At 37.7% G+C, this 19,748-nt stretch overlaps 4 protein-coding genes across 6 annotated transcripts; 2 read left to right on the forward strand and 2 right to left on the reverse strand.

The window, feature by feature from the left end:
- Positions 1-858: 858 nt before the first annotated feature.
- On the reverse strand, positions 859-2,110 carry LOC126795420 (F-box/kelch-repeat protein At3g23880-like). The gene has a single exon (XM_050522260.1). The coding sequence runs from the start codon at positions 2,107-2,109 to the stop codon at positions 859-861; it is 1,251 nt and encodes a 416-aa protein (XP_050378217.1). The 5' UTR covers position 2,110.
- Positions 2,111-2,388: 278 nt separating this feature from the next.
- Positions 2,389-5,743, reverse strand: LOC126796022 (uncharacterized protein At2g38710). Of its 3 annotated transcripts, XM_050522781.1 has the most exons (7): positions 5,624-5,644; positions 5,393-5,465; positions 5,152-5,304; positions 4,067-4,186; positions 3,502-3,616; positions 2,968-3,061; positions 2,389-2,799 (listed from the first exon to the last, which is right to left on the reverse strand). In XM_050522781.1, the coding sequence occupies exons 3-7, from the start codon at positions 5,286-5,288 to the stop codon at positions 2,600-2,602; spliced, it is 666 nt and encodes a 221-aa protein (XP_050378738.1). In that variant the 5' UTR covers positions 5,289-5,304; positions 5,393-5,465; positions 5,624-5,644; the 3' UTR covers positions 2,389-2,599. The 3 variants fall into 3 exon arrangements, with proteins under 3 accessions (XP_050378738.1, XP_050378739.1, XP_050378740.1); XM_050522782.1 differs by lacking the exon at positions 5,393-5,465 and having other exon boundaries at positions 5,624-5,743; XM_050522783.1 differs by lacking the exon at positions 5,624-5,644 and having other exon boundaries at positions 5,152-5,293; positions 5,393-5,415.
- Positions 5,744-8,264: 2,521 nt separating this feature from the next.
- Positions 8,265-10,101, forward strand: LOC126794494 (5-amino-6-(5-phospho-D-ribitylamino)uracil phosphatase, chloroplastic). The gene has a single exon (XM_050521226.1). The coding sequence runs from the start codon at positions 8,731-8,733 to the stop codon at positions 9,886-9,888; it is 1,158 nt and encodes a 385-aa protein (XP_050377183.1). The 5' UTR covers positions 8,265-8,730; the 3' UTR covers positions 9,889-10,101.
- Positions 10,102-13,595: 3,494 nt separating this feature from the next.
- On the forward strand, positions 13,596-19,069 carry LOC126796428 (glutamate--cysteine ligase, chloroplastic-like). The gene is made up of 16 exons (XM_050523254.1): positions 13,596-13,737; positions 14,175-14,520; positions 14,671-14,821; positions 15,016-15,123; positions 15,263-15,355; positions 15,672-15,755; positions 15,884-15,952; positions 16,028-16,098; positions 16,217-16,285; positions 17,082-17,175; positions 17,294-17,383; positions 17,502-17,582; positions 17,856-17,948; positions 18,341-18,421; positions 18,505-18,574; positions 18,675-19,069. The coding sequence occupies exons 2-16, from the start codon at positions 14,183-14,185 to the stop codon at positions 18,761-18,763; spliced, it is 1,581 nt and encodes a 526-aa protein (XP_050379211.1). The 5' UTR covers positions 13,596-13,737; positions 14,175-14,182; the 3' UTR covers positions 18,764-19,069.
- The last annotated feature ends 679 nt before the right edge of the window (positions 19,070-19,748 follow it).

Genomic DNA, 19,748 nt, shown 5'->3' on the forward strand with positions numbered 1-19,748 from the left:
GCAACACCCATCACCAACGGTGAAGCAAACTTGCAAGAATTATGGATTCTTTTCTTCATGTAATTCAATATCTATCATGCCTGAGAATATCAGAATACTGCCTAAAACAAATATTGTTGTTAGGACATGTGGTGGTGTTGTTCAATTTGATCCCACGACTACCACCACCATCAAGCAAACTAGGATCCCAATCATCACACCATTTTGAAGCACGACAACTCAAAATAGTATTACTTGCAGTCTCGCAACCCTAGAGGTGAAGGATATGTTGATACTAAATAGATGGAGAGAGAGGACGAAACTCTACTCATAAACAAGAATGGTGGCCATAAGATAGCCATACTAGGGTTAGCACGAAGAGTGTTGATATTGAGGAGGTGGGGACTCGCATAGTTAGGATTTCTTTTAACTTAGAGAAAGATGGGTAGACAGTTCTCAACTTCTCATAATTATCTATTTACCTTAGTTTACACACTATTCCTCTATCGAAAGCTGATATTGATTCTCCAATCGAGATTCCGCTTCAACACTGCCAAATGCCAGTAAAATCTGCGACGAAATATAACTGATGAACGAATAAAACGAGTGAGAAATAACGCAAGAGAATATTGGCCATCCTCAAATGCCATCCCATTGACCAAAAAAAAAATGCCATCCACAAATGTTGGCAAAGCAATTAACCGCCATCTCCTTGCTCGCTGACACCATTATGGGATATATATGTTCAGTTTAATTTAAACTTATAACTAGAGACAGCTCTTACGTTCATACACAAACAATTAACCTTATATCAATCAACATCTTTAGACTTCAAACTATTGCTTCGGTACATTGTAATTAACTGATGAAAGGAATAATCTAGAGTGAGAATGAGGATATGAGGATATTTAACAAGAAGTAGTTGAATAGAGCAAGGCAGATTATTTCTTTTGATTTCTGCTTATTTGCGGGAGCATCTGTTGGTTTTTTCACCTTGTATTCTTTCATCACAGCATGGTTATCAGGAATCCGTAGTAGACTCTCTTCGTATACGATCATACTAGGCATATGATATCTCCTCCGAAGCCTATCTGTAACAAGTGGATCGTCTTCTTCATGTTCTATCCTTACAATTTCCATTTTCTTGTGCTCTGGAGTTATCTGAGCCACAACTGTACTAGTTTCGGTAGCCAAGTATGGATAGACCAGCATCCCGGGATCAACCTGATCCGACAACACTATTCTATAGAGTTTAGTCCAAGAGTCACTCACCCAATATTCTCTCATGACCCATAACTCAATACAAAGAGAAGAATCGTAGAGACCTTTACAAAACCCATACAGGCATCCTCCAAAGCAATCCAAAGTTTGAAGAAGATGGAAACCGTTCATTTCCCGGAACTCTTCCTTCACCAAATCAAAAGCATGGATCACTGATCTTTGCGAAAAATAATCTATTATCCAATGAAATGTCACACCTAAAACAGTGGCCGCATCATCAGTTATATATTTACGGACGGGGTAGGAGGAGGGCCTGAAGGGTGATTCAATCTGTTTCCAAATGCCAGCCCTTGTTGAGAAAACCCTTACCTGCAGGGTGCCCCACTGGTCGTCATTATATGCGGCCACCAGAGCCTTGTAGTCACCGGTGGCCGGCAAATAGCCGAAACCACAGTACATGCTCATACGGTTGATATAATCGGGAAAACCTGGATCTGGTAGCTTAAGCGAGAATCCAGTCGAAGGGTTCCAAATGTAGATAGAAGTCATAGAAGCCAACGAGCAAATACGAGTTGATAAACAAACCAAACCATTGCAAGAGCCGACGACCATAACACGATGACGCTTCTGATCTTCATGCTCGAATGGACAGGTGAGCTTTCTGATCGAAGCCCACCACCGCGACGGCGGCTCCAAATCTAGGGTTTCGATGTTAGAGTCGTCGAGGAGGTAGACGAGCCTTCGACGACCCTGAGTTGTGTTCTGAAACTGCAACTTGGCAAACTGTGGATCGGAGACTATTGAGCGCCACCGTTTTGAAACACGTCGGAATCGGATCAGGGATTTGACGGGCAATCTGGAAAGGATGTCGACGACAATATCTTCTGGTACGTGCTTTCCCTCCGCCATATTCCAACAATAGTTGTTGTTGGTGTTTCATAGAACCATAGTTGTTGTCGGCACCCGCATCTCCCACGTCAAGCTGTTAAATAGTTTGCATGAAAGGATTGAAAGGTAAGTTTGGTCAAATTTACGGATTGAATAAACGGGGCTCTGATTCATTGAGATTTGAATGATTCTTTGTAGCAAATAGCTCCAGATGAACAAGTTCGTCTTGTAGAAGTTCATTTTTCTTATGGTTATTTAGCACAAGGGTGCAACGGTAGTAAATAAAATAGAGGGGCAATAGATAAACAGTATGCCTAACTCTTTGGTGCAAACTTTACAAATACAAGCTTCCAGGTTTCTCATAAACACGAGTTCGAAATTGTTGTTAGTTTCTTCTTCATTACCCAAATGAAATTGATAGTTGAATTGGCAGGCATCTATTATTGCAGGCTGGCTGGGAACAGCATACAGATCCCACTCCAAACCACATGCCTTGTTTGTCTCAGATGAATCACTGATTGGCGCAGTTAGAGCCGGATAGAACTGCACCTCTGGCGGCCTTCACGTAAGACAAGTATTCACTGTAGTGCATTGTATATAACGAGCTCTGGTAGCGGGTCAATCGTATACGCTTCCGAATAGACTCTGTGATGGTCCCAGTAAACCCAGCTTTCCGCATCAATGAGTCAATTGCTTCTATGTTAGTCCAACCTGGAAACCAAAGGGGTACCCAAATGTAAAAGTTTAGAGTTTTGGCTTGCTGCTGAAGTAAACGTTATATATTATAATGAACCAGCCCCTAATGGTGATATTAGTAAAGGTTTCTTGCTCATGCATTTTCAAAGCCGATGAACATTCAATAAGCATAGAAAGAGTTACCTTCATGGGCAGCAACCTCAGGCAAATATGTTGCGTTGCGCCTTGTTCCATAGTCCGAATCAGTAAACTCAATAATTATACCATGCTTCCCAACCTGAAACAATCATTCACCAGAACCATTGAGCACAAGCACTTGCATTTTCTCCAGAGTATATGATACACATCATCTAAAGACTTACGCTAAACTAGAGATTAATTTCAAAACTACAAAATTATAAAGGCTTAGAATCTACTCTCCCTGCCTCAGGAACATTTTGCACATCATATAAATAAGATTAGATAACAAATGTTGGGACAAGAAAGTGTAACCAGATCAACAGCGCATGCAATGATCTAATGCAAATAGCAAGTTACATACATAAAAGGCCACAACAAACTTCGGACTGATGATTAATTTATCTCCCAGCCTCCATTACATTATGCATATCAGTATTTGGGAGACAAAGAGAAACTAGACTCTTCAAGTGAAGTGCAAATTAAGATAGAAAAACATACAATCCTGACATATATTCTAATATGAAAATTTCAGCTTACCTCCCAATCAAGGTAGTTGTCAGCAGTTTCATAATCAGTCAGAATGGAAACTGTACATTCCAAATATGGTAACTCCTTAGCCTGTATGGGGGAAAACCTTCGGTCCCTCAAAGCACTGGAGGACATTACAAACGATAAAAAGATCATTACAGATTGGCGGGTTGCAAAAAGAAAGAAATAAGAAATAAATCTGATAAGATGTTCTACTTGACAACAGACTCAACCGAGGGGTCATACGTTTCTTCTTAACTTAAAATTGTGGGCCAGAATGTAGAACAAGGTCTTAGAACTAAGTCAGCATCAAATCACCCTTCTGTATGCAAAGCCCAATTTAGTTATTGTAAGCTTGCCGACAAGATTTAAAGAAAAATGCCTTAAAGTAACTACGACTCCCTAAGCTTGTTTTTTATCTTCTTCTTCTGGGCCTTTTAGGCCCCATGAAACCAACAAAAATAATATATGTATCAAAGTCGGATACAAAAAACAATACATATACAAATAAAATCCCATGTACAACTGAACCGCATGCACGAATATATGCAAAGTACAAGATTTATTGTAATACCTGTTTAGAGTATAGTCCTTGATTCCATTAATCAAGCCACGAGCTTCTAGTGTTCCAATACATCCACGCAAACGAGGTTCGCTACCATTCACTATTTTCTTCCATGTGACAAACAATGGACTGAGACATAGCACAATATCAGAACATATTCAAGGTCCTCTTTGGAGATAGAAAACGAATGTATGTCAACCTTTAGGTCAAATATCAACATAGAACATGCATTGCACCCACCCTCATCTACTCTAAACCCACTCCTATTAGGTCCTGAAGTTTGGTTCGCAATGATATACACATACATATAACTTTTAACATAATTCATAAACCATGAAACAAGACTTTTTCTGGAAGATATACATAAAGATGCATTCCTGGTTAGGTCTCATACATAACTCTAAAGAAAATGGAATATGAATATAAGATTGTCAGATAATAAGAGAACATGTCCTACATAGGCTAAGAACAGATGCATCTGACTTCCATAACGCTGAAGTAGAAGATCTTTTAAAATAACTTAATATGGCGCAGAAGGCCACAGAACTGTGGTAACTGCACCTCTTTTCCAAGGAGGATGAGGCCACTACGAATCTCAAAGCTATTCCTCAACTATTAGAAATCTGAACACTGATTAATTCAAAATATCAAAAATTCAAAATTTGGAGAGGATCTCTTCCACCAAAGAGGAATCAGCTCCCAAGTCTGACGCTGGTCTATAAACTAGACCTTGTGACATTTTTCTGCCGCTACAATCATAGGGTTGTAGATATAAAAGGTGCATTCTAATTTGCCAAAAATGATATAAAAAAGAAAAGAGGAATCAGCTCCATCTAAACTACTTTTGGAGGATGATTGCCATGTAATAATCTTTTTTCTCAATGGTTAAACTACATAATTATTACACACGTTGAAAAACATTTTCATAATCAACTCATATATACATGGTTCCCTCTACCTAAAGCTGATTGGATAACATATATAGGTTCTATCAAAGGGGCATTCCAACACACTCAATGACAAATGGCAAAACAGATTTTCGACGAATGATAAGCCAACATATAAAATGAGTGAGTGATAAAAGAAGATAGTACTGTTGGCCATCCTCAAATGCTGGGGGAGGAGCTTCTTCACTATTATAGTGAGCCAGGAGAGTGTCATAGCAATAAACCACCATCTCCTTGCTCGCCGACACCATTTTGGTTAAGTTCAGCTCAACTTGATCCCCCATTCCCCCTGAATCCAATCTTCAAAAAATCAAACAAACATGTTTATGGATTAATGTGTTAAGAATTCATCAATTCACACACAAATAAAGTTTACATCTTTACATACCCAACTTCTGCAATCAGCCAAAATTTACTGAATGAAGATGTATAAACACCTAAGAATCAAAAGCAACTCCAATCTAGCACATAGACCCAAAAAAAGGAATCATCTTTAACAGATGTAACTCTTGATTGGAGAAGCCATTACTCATTGAAGATCGGAAAGTTGAACATGATTGAAAAGAAATAATCGCATATGAATTCGTGATCAGAGAAAAGTGTAGAAACAGGCAGATACCTGAGAGCTTGAGTTCACTTCGGGAGCTCGGCGTCGGAGAGAAGAAGAAGACACGGTTGCTTTCTTTTCCTTCTCTCTCTTTTTGTTTCTTTTTCGGCTTTCTTTGATGTTTTATTCTTCTTTTTCTTCTTTTCGTATGGGCCTGACTTTTTTATCTTTCTATTCAAAATATTGCTAATTCATATCGAATCTGATCAAAACTCTGAAATTAAGCTTTTTTAAACGAGAATAGGACATGATAGTAACATACAAAATGTAGTTATCTTTCTCAAACTCTCTATCGTTATGTTTAATCTACGCCGGTGCAATTTATCATGATTAAATTTATTGCTTTTCTTTTAGCTTCTTTAATTTTGACATAGACCTTGTACGTTGATATGTTTAGGCCCATTGAGCTTGGTTTTGAGATGGATTGAAAATGGGTGTGAACTTGTGCATCACACTCCTTCATTTCAGCCCAAAGTTAGAAATTTCTAACTTCGAACTTGATATTTTCACAAGACCTTTCTAGGTATCATGCATGATCATGTTGATGTCGGTTATTAAGCTTGGTTGGAAGCATCTCGATCTGATAGTGAATGTGTTGCTATATGGAGGTTGTTTGGCCATGTACCTTTTGTTACGTGCATCATTCTTGATTGCAAAGTTGCATAGTGTTTTTTGTAGTGCATTTGTTCTCATTTCAGAGTTCAAAACTATTTTGAGTATGAGATTCTTGAAATATAACGTTTCTATCGTAAGATGATCAAGAATTAAACGTCGACTTCGTCGGTTCTCAAAATTTTAACCTTATGATTATTGGAACTTAAAATTCTCATAAATATACGATTGTTTGTACCTTGTGCTTACCATCAAAACATCGCATTTGTAATCTGTTGCCAAGGTCCCAAATTCTGAATGATTAAAGAATTATTTGCTTATAGAAGACTTTTATAGGTCTGACACTCTGACCACTTCAAATATTTTTACGAAGTCTTGATGATCAAGTGATTAACCAGTATTTTACTTGGTTAATTGTTATCTGTTTAAGCTCCCACGACCAAAACGATAGAATATATAATCCCTTTGTATGCCTCATGCTCGTGTGGAGAGTTGTATAATTTAAGAGGGCAAGCAATGACAAGATTCTGCTCAAATTACCCAGCAATTCAAGAGAGAGCTTGACATGGACACAAGGGTTCATATGATAGTGATTGGTGACTATCTTCTTCTTGTTTATATCACCATAACTTCCCCTTCATTTCCATCTCTTCTCCATCGAGGCATCGATGATGATCGAATGAGTCACATTGAGCAACTTTAAGCCAAAAGTTTTTTTGAAATTATATAATTTGACGCAGATGTTGTTCACTAGCTCGAAACTAACGACGATATCTAAATCACTAACGTCATCAAATTATCGAAACACGTATGAAAAGCTTAATGTACAAATGCACTGTAATTGTATATCATGAGTTCTTGACCAAAGAGTATACATCAACTATGAACTATGAACTATCTAAATAAAATAAAAAAACAAAGCCAGTATATGTGTTTGTTTCAATGGATTTCCTTGAAATGGACGTTTTCTATTTCTTTTTCTTGAAAACCGGACATTGTACAGTAGTTCTTATCTTATTATGTTATGGTTTTACAGCTGTCGAGTGAGTTATTTATATGATTCGCTTCTTCTTTGTACCTAATCAGCACTCTCATCTTTTAACCTAATTATCTGTTTAACTTGGCTGACGATGGAGACTTGCATATACATTATACGGTTATACCTTGATTGGAAAAGGCGTGTTAACCTGTTTTCATGATAATTGGGAAATGAAGCCATCTATGATCACAACGAAACACAAGACGTAAGATTTAATGCATACAGAATATATGTAGAAAGTTTTTTTTTCATTCATCCATGATGAATTTTCATATATTCGCAACACTTGATTGAGTCACTTACATAGTTTGCATAGGAGAAGAGAGATGGCAGTTTACCTACTTTAATCATGTAATGAATGAATAATTGGTGACTGAGTGTGGCTGATATACACTCGGCTAAGTGTGAGACTAGCTCCTCTCCGCCTAAATGACATAACGGGGCAATACCACATAACTAGTCATTTGCCACTTATTTTGAGGTAAAATTTTATATCATTTTTCAAAGTTCGGTCACTATTCAATATCACTGCATAACGGCTTTCATGACAATTTCACAACCTAATATGGTTGAATCTCACATTTCCATATAAATCTCCACTCTTTATACTTCATACAAATGATAAAATATCATGTAAGATTTACTTCCCATATCATCGTATATTTCAACACTAATGATATCACATTAAATCTAGCATAATTCTCTCTTCCATGTACTACAGACAAATCGGCCACACAAGACGGTAGTGATCATCTCCTTTTTTTTTTTTTGGTCTGAAGGTAGTGATCATCTCCGGGAGGAAAATTCTGGTTCACCCAAAAGCCAAAGCTTATATATCATCATTCACCACAAACGAGAGTCAAAATCTATCGACTCGTACCACCGACACGTGTCCCAGCCGGTTCCTCTCGCCGGCATCACCGCTTCTCTCTCTCTCCCGGGAAATTTTTAAGCCACATAAAAGGCAGACTTTTCTCCTCTCCAAGAAAACCCAAAAAAACAATAGAAAGGTCAAAACTTCTGTTCCAATCTCTTCATCATCCAACTCCTTTGGTCCTTCCCCAGGTTCTGTTTTCCCTTCTGTTCTTTGTTTTTTCTAAGGTTGTGGCATAAATCAAAGTACAAGTGTCTGTATATATCTTTGGTTACAATCTGGTTATTGGGTAGCTCCAAGATTTAGTCTTTCTTGGTGGGTCTTTGTATATTCTGGGGTTGGATTCTTCAATTGGTTTCTTTAGCTCTTTGGGTGATCTGGGTTGATGGGTTATGCTTAGTTTGTGTGTCAAAGGATTGGTTTTTGAATTGTTCTTTGACAATATAGCTTGGATTTGGTGAAAAGATTAGAGCTTTGTTTCTTGAAGATTGTGGGATTCGATTCATAGAACCAAATTGGTATAGGTTAGGCTGAAATTTGAACCTTGAGTTTGGAAGTTGTGGAAAATTGTGAAGGTCTAGTTTGGAGTTGAGAATGGTGGAATCATTGGCTTCAACCTCGTTTATTGGGCATAGGCCGCTCTATGCTGGGGCTTTTGTTAAGGATGTTACAGGCAAGAAGAGGTCTGTAGGTGTAGTTGGGTTTCCTGAAGCGAAATATGTTCGTGGTCGAAGGGTTATAATGTCTCCTCCTTTGTTGAGGTTGGGAGGTGATCGGTTGAAGACTTCATCGATCCATGCCCTTGCAATGGAGCTAGCGCATGAGACGTATTCGTTTAGGGAGGATAGGATTCCGCAGAAATGGAATTATCCTGCAGAGAAAGGGGAAGATCAAACTGGTAGTGATCGAAGGCCTGGCTTGTGGCCACCGGAGAATAAGGCAGATATGCCTTCATTGCACAACCCCTTGCTGAGGCAAGAAAGGATGGGAAGTGGTTGGTTGGTTGCGATATTTGAGTGGGAAGGTGTTTTGATTGAAGACAACCCTGACCATGAGAAGCAGGCTTGGCTAGCTCTTTCTGAAGAAGAAGGGAAATCTCCTCCGCAGGCTTTTGTTCTTAGGAGGATAGAAGGCATGAAGAGTGAGCAGGCGATTTCTGAGGTTCTCTGCTGGTCAAGAGACCCAGCGCAGATGAGAAGAATGGCTGCACGGAAGGAAGACATTTACCAAGCTTTGCAAGGTGGCATATACAGATTGCGAGCTGGATCAAGAGAGTTTGTGAATGTTTTAATGCATTACAAGATTCCGATGGCATTGGTCTCTACACGTCCTAGGAAAACTCTTGAGGCTGCAGTTGGGAACATTGGTATTGAAGAATACTTCAATGTGATGATAGGTGCTGAAGATGTTCAAAGGGGAAAGCCTGATCCTGAGATGTTTGTGTATGCGGCACAGCTTCTGAAATTCATACCCGAGCGGTGCATTGTATTTGGAAACTCGAATCAAACAGTGGAGGCTGCTCATGATGCGCGAATGAAGTGTGTGGCTGTTGCTAGCAAGCATCCTGTATATGAACTTGCAGCTGCAGACTTGGTGGTTAGGCGCTTGGATGAGCTATCTGTGGTTGACTTGAAGAATCTTGCTGCAGTAGAATCAGCTGAATTTGGTGAAGAGCCCGAGTTGGAACTGGAGGAGGAAGAAGATGATACATCTCCGTCTACCAGGGTCGCAGTTGATGATGATTTCTGGTAACTCCTGTTAAAGTGTACAGATTTTATTCTTCATTTGATGATATAGTTTTATGTCAACAATGCTATGTATAAGCAAAAAAGGAAAGTGAAAAAAAAAACACGAAAAAAGAACAAAGCTGAAATATTTCAGACTACCTTGATGTTAGCATCTCTGTATTCTCTGTACAATATAGTGTATGTTTAGAACTTCAAATAGCTACATTGTCTTCTGTAATTGACTTCTCTTCCATCTTTTGATGCCTGCTGTGATTGATTTGGTTTAGTTGAACTCCCTAAGCAATTCTGTGATATTGGCGTCTAGTTATATTCAGACGCCAGTGTATTAGAGGAAGATAGATACAAGGTCTTTGGACATTTAGTCTTTGAAGGGTAGCTTTCTTTATACATATGTCTATGGTATAATCTCTGTTCCAGGGTAAACTCAATTGTGAAGTAGTGATTGTAACACATAGTCAATTGTCATTAAGATATCATTTGGTTTTGAATCAATGTGATAGGACAATAACATTGTTTACTGCTTACTACTGCTGGAAGCTCTTTATCTTAAGTTAAATCCACAGGTTCTTTTGCCCAATGATTTTTTTTTTAAACGACAGATTCTCAGAGTTCCTCTTGATTTATCAGGTCCTCCAATCTCTGTACTGTCTGTAGTAGTCTGTATAATATTTCCCTTTGTTTACTGATAAACGGGAAAACAGCAATACTTTGAGCTGCAACTGGTGACTCGTTTTTCTGGTTTTTTCTATTATTCGGTAGAGATTAAGAAACAGGCATGAGAATATAGCTTGAAAATTGTTCAGACTAATCATGCAGTTCAGACATGACGGGGTCGATGGCAATTGCCAGTTCATGAAGAGGTAAGCTTCTCAAGATTACCGGGTTTGGTTGGTGGCCAATATTGTCGGGCCTTTTTCTCAGTCGGATATTGAAGATGTGTTCACTGACCCTAAACAAGTCTCCCCGTTAAAGGGACAAAGTGATCGCACACATCTGTGTTTTAGGTGTTTTAGAGGCACTGATGTAGAAGATATGTACACGAGTCAGCTCCCACTGAACTCTGAACTTTACCCTTACCCAGCATTGGGCATATGAACCACACCTTTTGTGGGTCTATATCTGCTAGGAATCAAGCTGCTCTCCCTTACCTACTCGAGTCATTTTTACTGCTTACTTAGGAGTGAGTAACTTATAGAGCTAATTCAAAGCCAGTGAATTCACATTGCCCAAGTGTCTCATGGTCAAGTGCCATCCTTCAGATAAATCTCATATTAAAGCTTATTTTGATGGGTCTGTACCGCCAAGGCAGAGCAACAATCGACTTTCTAATTCGGGAATGACTTGGTAATTCTATAATTGCAGCCTCCAAAGCTGTGCGTCACACACTATTGCTCTCAAGGCATGGACTTTGGCTCTCCCGGAAGGTCTTTACACAGCAAGCCTCACATCATCGTGGAAGGTTGACTCTAGAATCATCCTGGACTGTATGAATGGACGCTCTTCATTTCCTTGGAGAATTAGTGTATTCCACACTTATTCAAGATACAGCGGAATGATAACCGTGAAGCAAACTTTGTAGCTGACACAGGATTCAACTTCTAATTCAACCCAAGATAGAAGTCTCTCAAAACATGTCATAACAAAAGATACTGATTACTTCATACGTCCATACAATCCTCTCGGATTAGCAGACATGGTCAGATGGTACACTAAATCTTACTAGCATGAGAGGAATAATTTTCGGTTCTACTCCTTAACATCCAAATTTTTTACAATGTTGCATGTAATTCATTATTCACACCAACATTGATCATGGGAGAAAGTTTAAAGTAAATGTTTAACAAACATCATAATTTATAGTCATTCATTAACACAATTATTCAATACCGCGATAACACGTATATCAGAGGTATATCTTATACTCACTAAGAACAGGCCGCCTACGTCAGTCGGCTGCTTCGCCGCCGTCTACCCCCATAGCAGCCAAGAAATGCTACAATTCACAAACGGTACCAAATGAAACGTAAGCCGTGACATAAAACAACGTTCTATATGATACTAGCTTATATATATCGAATGAAGCTAACTAAAGTACTCGTATAAAAAGGAACGATTCTATAAGGATGTATATTAGTGTTCTGTAAAACAACTTTTCAATAAATTATTGGGCATAACGTAAGGCATGAGTCATATTATAGCTTAGTGGAAATACACTATTAAACTCCTAGCATTTAGGGAGTAGTTTAGACGTTTAGTGCAAAAGCCAACGTGATTTAATGATTGAGATTCCAGACCACAAACATGATCATAGTAAAGAAGAATATATGATATGGCCCCGTGCTATCATCAACAACCTCACAAGTCATGATCACAAGCTGTTTTTCTCTTTTGTAATTGACCGAAAAGCCATACATGTCCATTCACTCCATTGGATAATCCTAAAACTCCTAATTCAGAAAAAGAGTGGACAAAGAAAATTTGTAAACTGACGAAGAAGAGATACCCACAAAAGAGAAGTGTACTACTTTTTTTTTTGTTATTAAATGGAAATTTCATTTAATAAACTACAAATACAAAACAATTACAATAGCTAACAAGTGATTACAACTACCGGAGATAAACTTCAACCTCAAACGACTATTAATTCTCACTCTGAAAAGAATGGACTTACATGTTAATGGATCTAATAAATGTTGGATTAGGTAACTGACCGTGTTAACTTGACCAAAATATGAAACCAATTATTAGGACATGATCAAGCTGCAATGAAAAACCGTTGGATGGGTCATCCTTGGATCTCCCAAAATTCTCAACACATGTTGATAATACAACACACGACCAGTATAAAAGTGCACTACTTTGATGAGAGGAACAAATGATTGCTTTTATTTTGGGTGATATATATAGTCCTTCCACTAAGGGATCATTTTTTTTGGTATTTTAAAGGGATATTTCACTTGACCAACTTCTTGATCACATTTCAACATCTCCACTGTTCAACATTTAGATTCTAATGCGTAAATCACCTATGTAAAACTTCAGCCAAAATGGAGGTGTTGAAAGCATTCAAAACTGAGATTTAAACTTATAAGCATGAACGGTTCAGGTTTAACAGATTTAGTGCGTCAATTGCTTTCACCAAGTTTGATACCTTAGTGATCACCATTTTGACGGAAATTTTACAGAGGTGATCTACGCATTAGATCATAAAAGTTGAACGGTGGAGATGTGAAAATGTAATCGAAAAGTTGGTGAATAAACTATCATTTTAAAGGACCCAAAAAAAAGAATTCCTTAGTGGAATGACTCTTTAGTCTTTACATATAAGAGGTGATTCGCCATTGAGATGTGAATTATTTGGTACTTAAGAGTCATTTTAGTGCAGCAAAATGCGTTTAAGAAGTAAGTAAGAATCGATATCAACTACCTACATTTCGTTTTATAAAAAAAAAACTACATAAAAGAGCAGATTATTAAGGCTTAAATTCATGAGTTGGATAATGAGTTTGCTTAACTAGGAGATTAAGGTTGATAGATCATTTCTATGAGGTAAGGAAAAGAAAAGGTCAAAAAAAAAACACAAATCTAGGAGAAGAAATGAAGAATAGAGGGAGACCCGTGAATAATCTATGGCGTGCTGACGTGGCGGCATGAAGGACAAAATGGCCTACTATTTAATTCCCTCATATCGGAAGACCGAACACTTAAAAAGTAAGGGAAGCTCTCTGTTCTTGTCTCTGTGTTCCATCAGCAAACACCAAAGTCTCTTTCTTTGTTTCCACGAATCTCTGTTTCACAGTTATAACCAAAAACCCTACTAAGGTCCTAGGTCTCAGTTTCGTCGCCGTACCAGGTAATCCAATCCGATCCGATCTTATATCATCCAGTTCTTTCTTATGGTAGATTCACTTTCATTCTGTAAAAACCAAAGCTTTGATCTTTAGAGTCTTGAATTTATAGTTTTGTGCACACTATTCTGGGCTATGAATGGTTTTCCAATTCATATTTCATCCCAAGTGTTTAATTTTATGGTAGATGATAATTCACTGTCACCCTTAATATTGGTGTGTCATTGTTTTCATGGTTTCCGTGAAATTTGTTTAAAGTTCTGTACTTTTATGGTGAAATGTAGAGGTTGGCAATGGGGAATGGTCTTTTTTGAAAAGTATTTAACTTGGGGCGTGGAATGTTTTTAGGCTTTTAGCTCATTGAGATAGTTTGAGTAAAGATGGTTACTTTGAATTCAGCTGTCAATTTTTGTTGATGAGAGGTTGTGCTGTGGTTTTTCAGGGGCGGCAATGGCACTCATTTCACAGACAGGCTCGTCATACTGCATGCGTGCCGAGATGTTTCAGAATAAAACTGGGCAAAATGTGGTGTTTAGTAGGGCAGGCCATGTAGAGGCGTCCAAATTGAAGGACAATTGCATTGGCTTCTCTGCCTTATCATCTAATTCTTCTAGGAAGGCACATATTTTGCATATGGACAATGCAGCAGTAGGACAGAAACGACGCTATAGTGTGGTAGTTGCAGCCAGCCCTCCCACAGAAGATGCAGTAATTGCCACAGAACCGCTGACAAAAGAGGATCTTGTAGCGTATCTTGCCTCTGGATGCAAGCCAAAGGAAGCATGGAGGTATGAACTGTTACTTTATTTGTGTCAAAGCGAGTTATATTACTACAATGTTATTTCTACGTGTTTGAAACGTAAGTATCTTGCCCCTCTTTGTAGATGGTTTGTTGGATAAAGTTCATAATAATAATTCTCATCAATCTTCATCCTCAGAATCGGCACTGAACATGAGAAGTTTGGTTTTGAGCTCAAAACTTTACGTCCAATGAAATATGAACAAATATCTGAGTTGTTTAATGGGATTGCCGAGAGATTTGATTGGGAAAAAGTTATGGAAGGAGACTACATTATTGGACTCAAACAGGTTATCTCTTCTTATTTACTTTGGTGATCTTTTATGTTCTCTGTATGTTCAACTTCCTTTAATCATCTATCGTTTTGATTCTATCATTTACAAATTGTTTTTGAAAGTGTTCTTTTTAACATCTGCAATCTTCACATGTATGTTCTTTTCATTTCCTGATTTTATTTATTAAAAAAACATGCAATTATTTCCAGGGCAAGCAAAGTATATCACTAGAGCCTGGCGGCCAATTTGAGCTTAGTGGCGCACCTCTTGAAACTCTGCATCAAACTTGCGCTGAAGTCAATTCACATCTCTATCAGGTCAGTGAGAATAACTGGTTCACATGCTAGCTATTACATGCACAAATTTATTTTAAATAAAGTCTTGCTGGCTAATGGAGGTCTTTTCTGCGATTAAATCAATTCATATGTTACTTTTTTTTCCTAAATTTTTATTTAGGTCAAAGCAGTTACAGAGGAAATGGGAATTGGATTTCTTGGAATTGGTTTTCAGCCCAAATGGGGAATAAAGGACATACCTATAATGCCCAAGGTATTACTTAATCCTCTTTCAGCTATACCGAGAAGCAAAAATGCATCCTTTGGTGAGATAAGGAATTGAGATGGCACCTTCTGAAACATCTTTCTTCTGATTGTATTATATTATTTCTGCTATGCAGAAGGCATATCAGCTACTTTGTTTTTCTTTTGTACTGGTTTTTGGAAATTATTCATACTATTAAGATGTGTCCCTTCAAATTTGATGCTGCAGTATCAGTTGATCATTTGGGTGTTATGGTTTATTTACATTGCCGTTCATTATTTGGTTTGCTTTCATACTGACCAAGTGTTCTTTTTTTGGGGCTCAGGGAAGGTATGAGATTATGAGAAATTACATGCCTAAAGTTGGCACTCTAGGACTTGATATGATGTTCAGGACTTGCACCGTACAGGTAGGATAATTGCTACTAAACCAATCAGCTACTTATTAGAATTTTTCTTACAGTTGGGTGTCTTTAGTAATGCTGACTGAGGAGTTAGATTCCTGAACTTTATGCTGACCTTCCTTCTTCACTTCTAGGTTAATCTTGACTTCAGTTCTGAAAGAGACATGATAAGAAAATTTCGTGCTGGTCTTGCGTTGCAGCCTGTGAGGAACAGATCCCTTGTCTTTTCTGTCCACTTGTCATTTATTCAGTATCTAACCTTTCAATAATCTAAACAGATTGCAACAGCTCTCTTTGCAAATTCACCTTTTACTGAAGGAAAGCCAAATGGTTTTCTAAGCATGAGAAGGTCCCTATAGTTCTAAAATTCTCGTGTATTCTACTATTTTTCTTTCCTGTAGCATCTGTATTTTATTTTCCAGTCAATACAATTGGCATCTGTTTTGATTCTTCATCCTTTGTGACAGTCAAATCTGGACCGATACTGACAATAACCGCACTGGCATGCTTCCTTTCGTTTTTGATGAGTCCTTTGGGTAAGATATTAGTCCATACATATGAATGAAATTCTTTAATTTTTATTGCGAGTGGAAGTTTTTATTTCAGAATCCAAGTATTTTGAACTGTTACAACTATTTGATGCTAGGTAATATGAGGAAGACTACTCAATGTGTATTATATAAGACATCCTCATCTCCGGATATGCTTAATATAATAACATGTTTACTCATGTGCTGACTTATGAATTCTAAATTTTTAACCAACAGATCATAACCTAATTTGCAACTTGCTCTTTTGATAGTCAATTGGCAGCTAATAAAATCATTCGTTGGGCTTGTTATTCTGGATATATAACAATCTTTTCGGTTGAATTCGCTAGAATTGGCCTCTTTAGTTGCTAAAATTGGCTTGTTCTTGAACACTCCTATGTAAAACTGGTTCTGGATAGCATCGAAGTGATTGGATTTAGGTTTTCAAAAATATACGTAAAACCTTGTTCCCTTGTCTGTTTACTACTTGTGTCTGTCCAAATTTTGCAGTTTTGCAATTGTGACATAATGCTAATTTCACTATAAATTAAGTGTAAATGTTCTTTTTATCTCTTCATTTTGTTAGCTTATTGTTGTGTATAAATTCTTTTGTGTTTATTTGCTTTCTGCTGCATTAGGCGGTAGGCCTGAGTAGTTCTGATTTATTAACAGTGGAAGTTATTTAATTCTAATTTATTAACAGTGGAAATTATTCTGAAATCTTCCTTCCATTGATAGGTGTATTGTTGATTTTCAATGAATATTGATGGTCCTATATGCCCTCTGCTTCTTTTTTTTGCAGGTTTGAGCAGTATGTCGATTATGCTCTTGATGTTCCCATGTACTTTGTCTATCGGAATAAAAAGTATATTGACTGTACTGACATGACCTTCCGGGTTTTCATCTATCCTTGACAGCTTTGTAATTTGACACGTTTTCTGTACTTGCATTTAATGGTTAGACTGATGCTACAGACGTATTTATTAATCAATTAGTATGGGTATATTTATGCAGGACTTTTTGGCGGGGAAGCTCCGTTGCATTCCTGGTGAATTGCCTACCCTGAATGATTGGGAGAACCATTTAACAACTATCTTTCCTGAGGTTTACCACAATCAATAGTCAAATCCTAGTTCACACTTTATTTTTATTTTGTATGTCGAAGTTACTTTGTATATTTTATGCTCATGCCTAATTATGCAATGTTTATCTTTCCATTTAGGTCAGGCTGAAGAGATACTTGGAGATGAGGGGAGCTGATGGAGGACCTTGGCGGAGATTATGTGCTTTGCCAGCATTTTGGGTAATAAGCTTTTGACTCTTTATGCACGGACCCTGTATTTGTTGTTATCTATTTGTATGCCACAAGCTTACCTGTGGAGCATGTTTCACCATTTTTCCTTCTTCTTCCGATAAGGATGGTTTAACATATTGTACCGTCTTTTAAAACTTTTGTGTGTTTGATGCGAACGGCTGTACTCTATCTGTTTGCTACATGTTCAGCCTCTGCAGGTTATGCCATTATATACTAAAATCTAGCAACATTAACTGATTATAATTTTTATTTATATATCAGGTAGGTATATTGTATGATGACGTTTCCCTTCAAAATGTGTTGGACATTACTGCTGACTGGACCCCTGAAGAAAGACAGATGCTGAGAAATAAGGTGATACTAATTCCATCTTGGCAATACCATTTAGTAAAGTGTTATTCGTTTATGTCCTTGCATGCATGATTTGAAATTTGTATCCTTTAGCGCTATAGTAGAAATCTTCTGCTAGAGGAAGTTGAGACTATAAGAGTAATTAATGACATTCAAAATAAGAAAATAAATAAGGGGCGAAGAAGAATCGACACTCATTTGTCAATTATTTGATGCTACACCTATTGGTGTGGAGGTTTATTGGGGAACTTGATTGACAGACAAGCCATGAGACAGCTTAACCTTTCTGGTTATCTGGTCTAAGTCCAATTAAAGTGACATAAGCTGAAGATGTGGATGACATATAGGTTATTTGTCATACTTCTGAAAATCTGAATGTAAGTTTATTCTTATAGGTTCCAATTACTGGTCTAAAGACACCATTTAGGGATGGATTGCTCAAGCATGTTGCTCAAGATGTTGTAAAGTTGGCAAAGGTATAATAGGGGATCTCTTTGTTGCTCTTTGTCTGTGTCTCTGTCTGCGTGTGTAGCTCATGGCATCCATGTATCACCTACAGGATGGACTTGAAAGAAGAGGCTTTAAGGAATCCGGCTTCTTGAATGAGGTGGCAGAGGTGGTTAGAACTGGTAAGTAATTAGGTGTTGCTCTTTTCTTTTGCACATTTTACTTTTACAAGGCCTCTTTCTATTTAGATGGTATCATATTGAAATGTAAATTATTTGGCAGGTGTTACACCAGCTGAGACGTTATTGGAGTTGTACAATGGGAAGTGGGAGCGACAGATAGACCCTGTTTTCCAAGAGCTACTATACTGAGGTGGGAAACTTCAGTGGGCCCATTTTGTGTGTAAACCTTGCAAATTTTCAGGTGTAATCCTAGTTGTTTCTCTTCTTAGCTGCTTTCACTATGCGATTAGAGGTATTACCTTCCCACAAGAATAATTTATGCCATGTAAATCTTAGGCATGATGCTTCTCATCTAATTTACACTGGATAAGATCAAATTATTGTTCCAGGTTATGCAATGGAAGGTTAATAATAGTTAAACTTTGAGTTGGGGGTCATTTGTAAAACCTAATGGCATGTGTTTCGGTGAATAATACGCTGCCCAGTTGAACTGAAGTTCACTTTGCTGCAGCCCAAAAGTATGATTTCCTCGTCCAGTTGATTCTTTGAATTCTTCACTTAAATCTTTTCGCTCCTTTCTTCCATGCTTGTTTATGCTTCTGTAGCCAAGTATTATCTGCTATATTACATGCCTGGTGGTATATATATGTTGGCTACGTAGAACTTACAACTTTAGAAAAGCTTCGATCTTGAAAGTTGAAATCATGTGAAAATCGGGTCATATACTGTTGGCTTTTGTCGACTTTGGTTGGCCAAAGATTCATAGTTATATCTGCTTTAATCAACGCTGGTGAGATTTGTGCCACAATGCCCTACAGATCAAATGAAGATTATGATTAGGCAACTGCCCGACACGTTTTAATAGATAGCGGGGAAATAATTCAAGTAGATAATGTTTTTAGGCAAGTAGATAATGTTAGCTGGTGACGTCCTCTTTTCATGCCGGAAGATGTTCGCCAAAAACACAGATTCCTGCCAATATATTTTACTTTTGTCAAACGATGGATTTCTTATTTACTGAAACTTTACAAATACAAACTCATCCCATCAAACATTCATCCTATCAAGTGTTGAGTACCACTTGATTTAACCGCATAGATTTTCTTTTTACAACTGAAAAATTATGAATTCCACTAGTTGTGATTGTTAGAATATATTCTGAGGAAGTGACAGC

Source organism: Argentina anserina, chromosome 5, assembly GCF_933775445.1.
Source record: "Argentina anserina chromosome 5, drPotAnse1.1, whole genome shotgun sequence".
Classification (NCBI taxonomy): Eukaryota; Viridiplantae; Streptophyta; class Magnoliopsida; order Rosales; family Rosaceae; genus Argentina; species Argentina anserina.

Bases quoted from the DNA above. Each gene is read 5' to 3' on its own strand.
- LOC126795420 (XM_050522260.1), bottom strand. From the start codon at position 2,109: ATGGCGGAGGGAAAGCACGTACCAGAAGATATTGTCGTCGACATCCTT.
- LOC126796022 (XM_050522782.1), bottom strand. From the start codon at position 5,288: ATGGGGGATCAAGTTGAGCTGAACTTAACCAAAATGGTGTCGGCGAGC. The intron at 4,187-5,151 runs GTACTATCTTCT...GCTATGTCTCAG, and splicing joins GCATTTGAGGATGGCCAACA to TCCATTGTTTGTCACATGGA. The intron at 2,800-2,967 runs GTAACTCTTTCT...TTTGGTTTCCAG, and splicing joins TGAGGTTGCTGCCCATGAAG to GTTGGACTAACATAGAAGCA.
- LOC126794494 (XM_050521226.1), top strand. From the start codon at position 8,731: ATGGTGGAATCATTGGCTTCAACCTCGTTTATTGGGCATAGGCCGCTC.
- LOC126796428 (XM_050523254.1), top strand. From the start codon at position 14,183: ATGGCACTCATTTCACAGACAGGCTCGTCATACTGCATGCGTGCCGAG. The intron at 14,521-14,670 runs GTATGAACTGTT...CTTCATCCTCAG, and splicing joins AAGCCAAAGGAAGCATGGAG to AATCGGCACTGAACATGAGA. The intron at 18,575-18,674 runs GTAAGTAATTAG...ATTATTTGGCAG, and splicing joins GGCAGAGGTGGTTAGAACTG to GTGTTACACCAGCTGAGACG.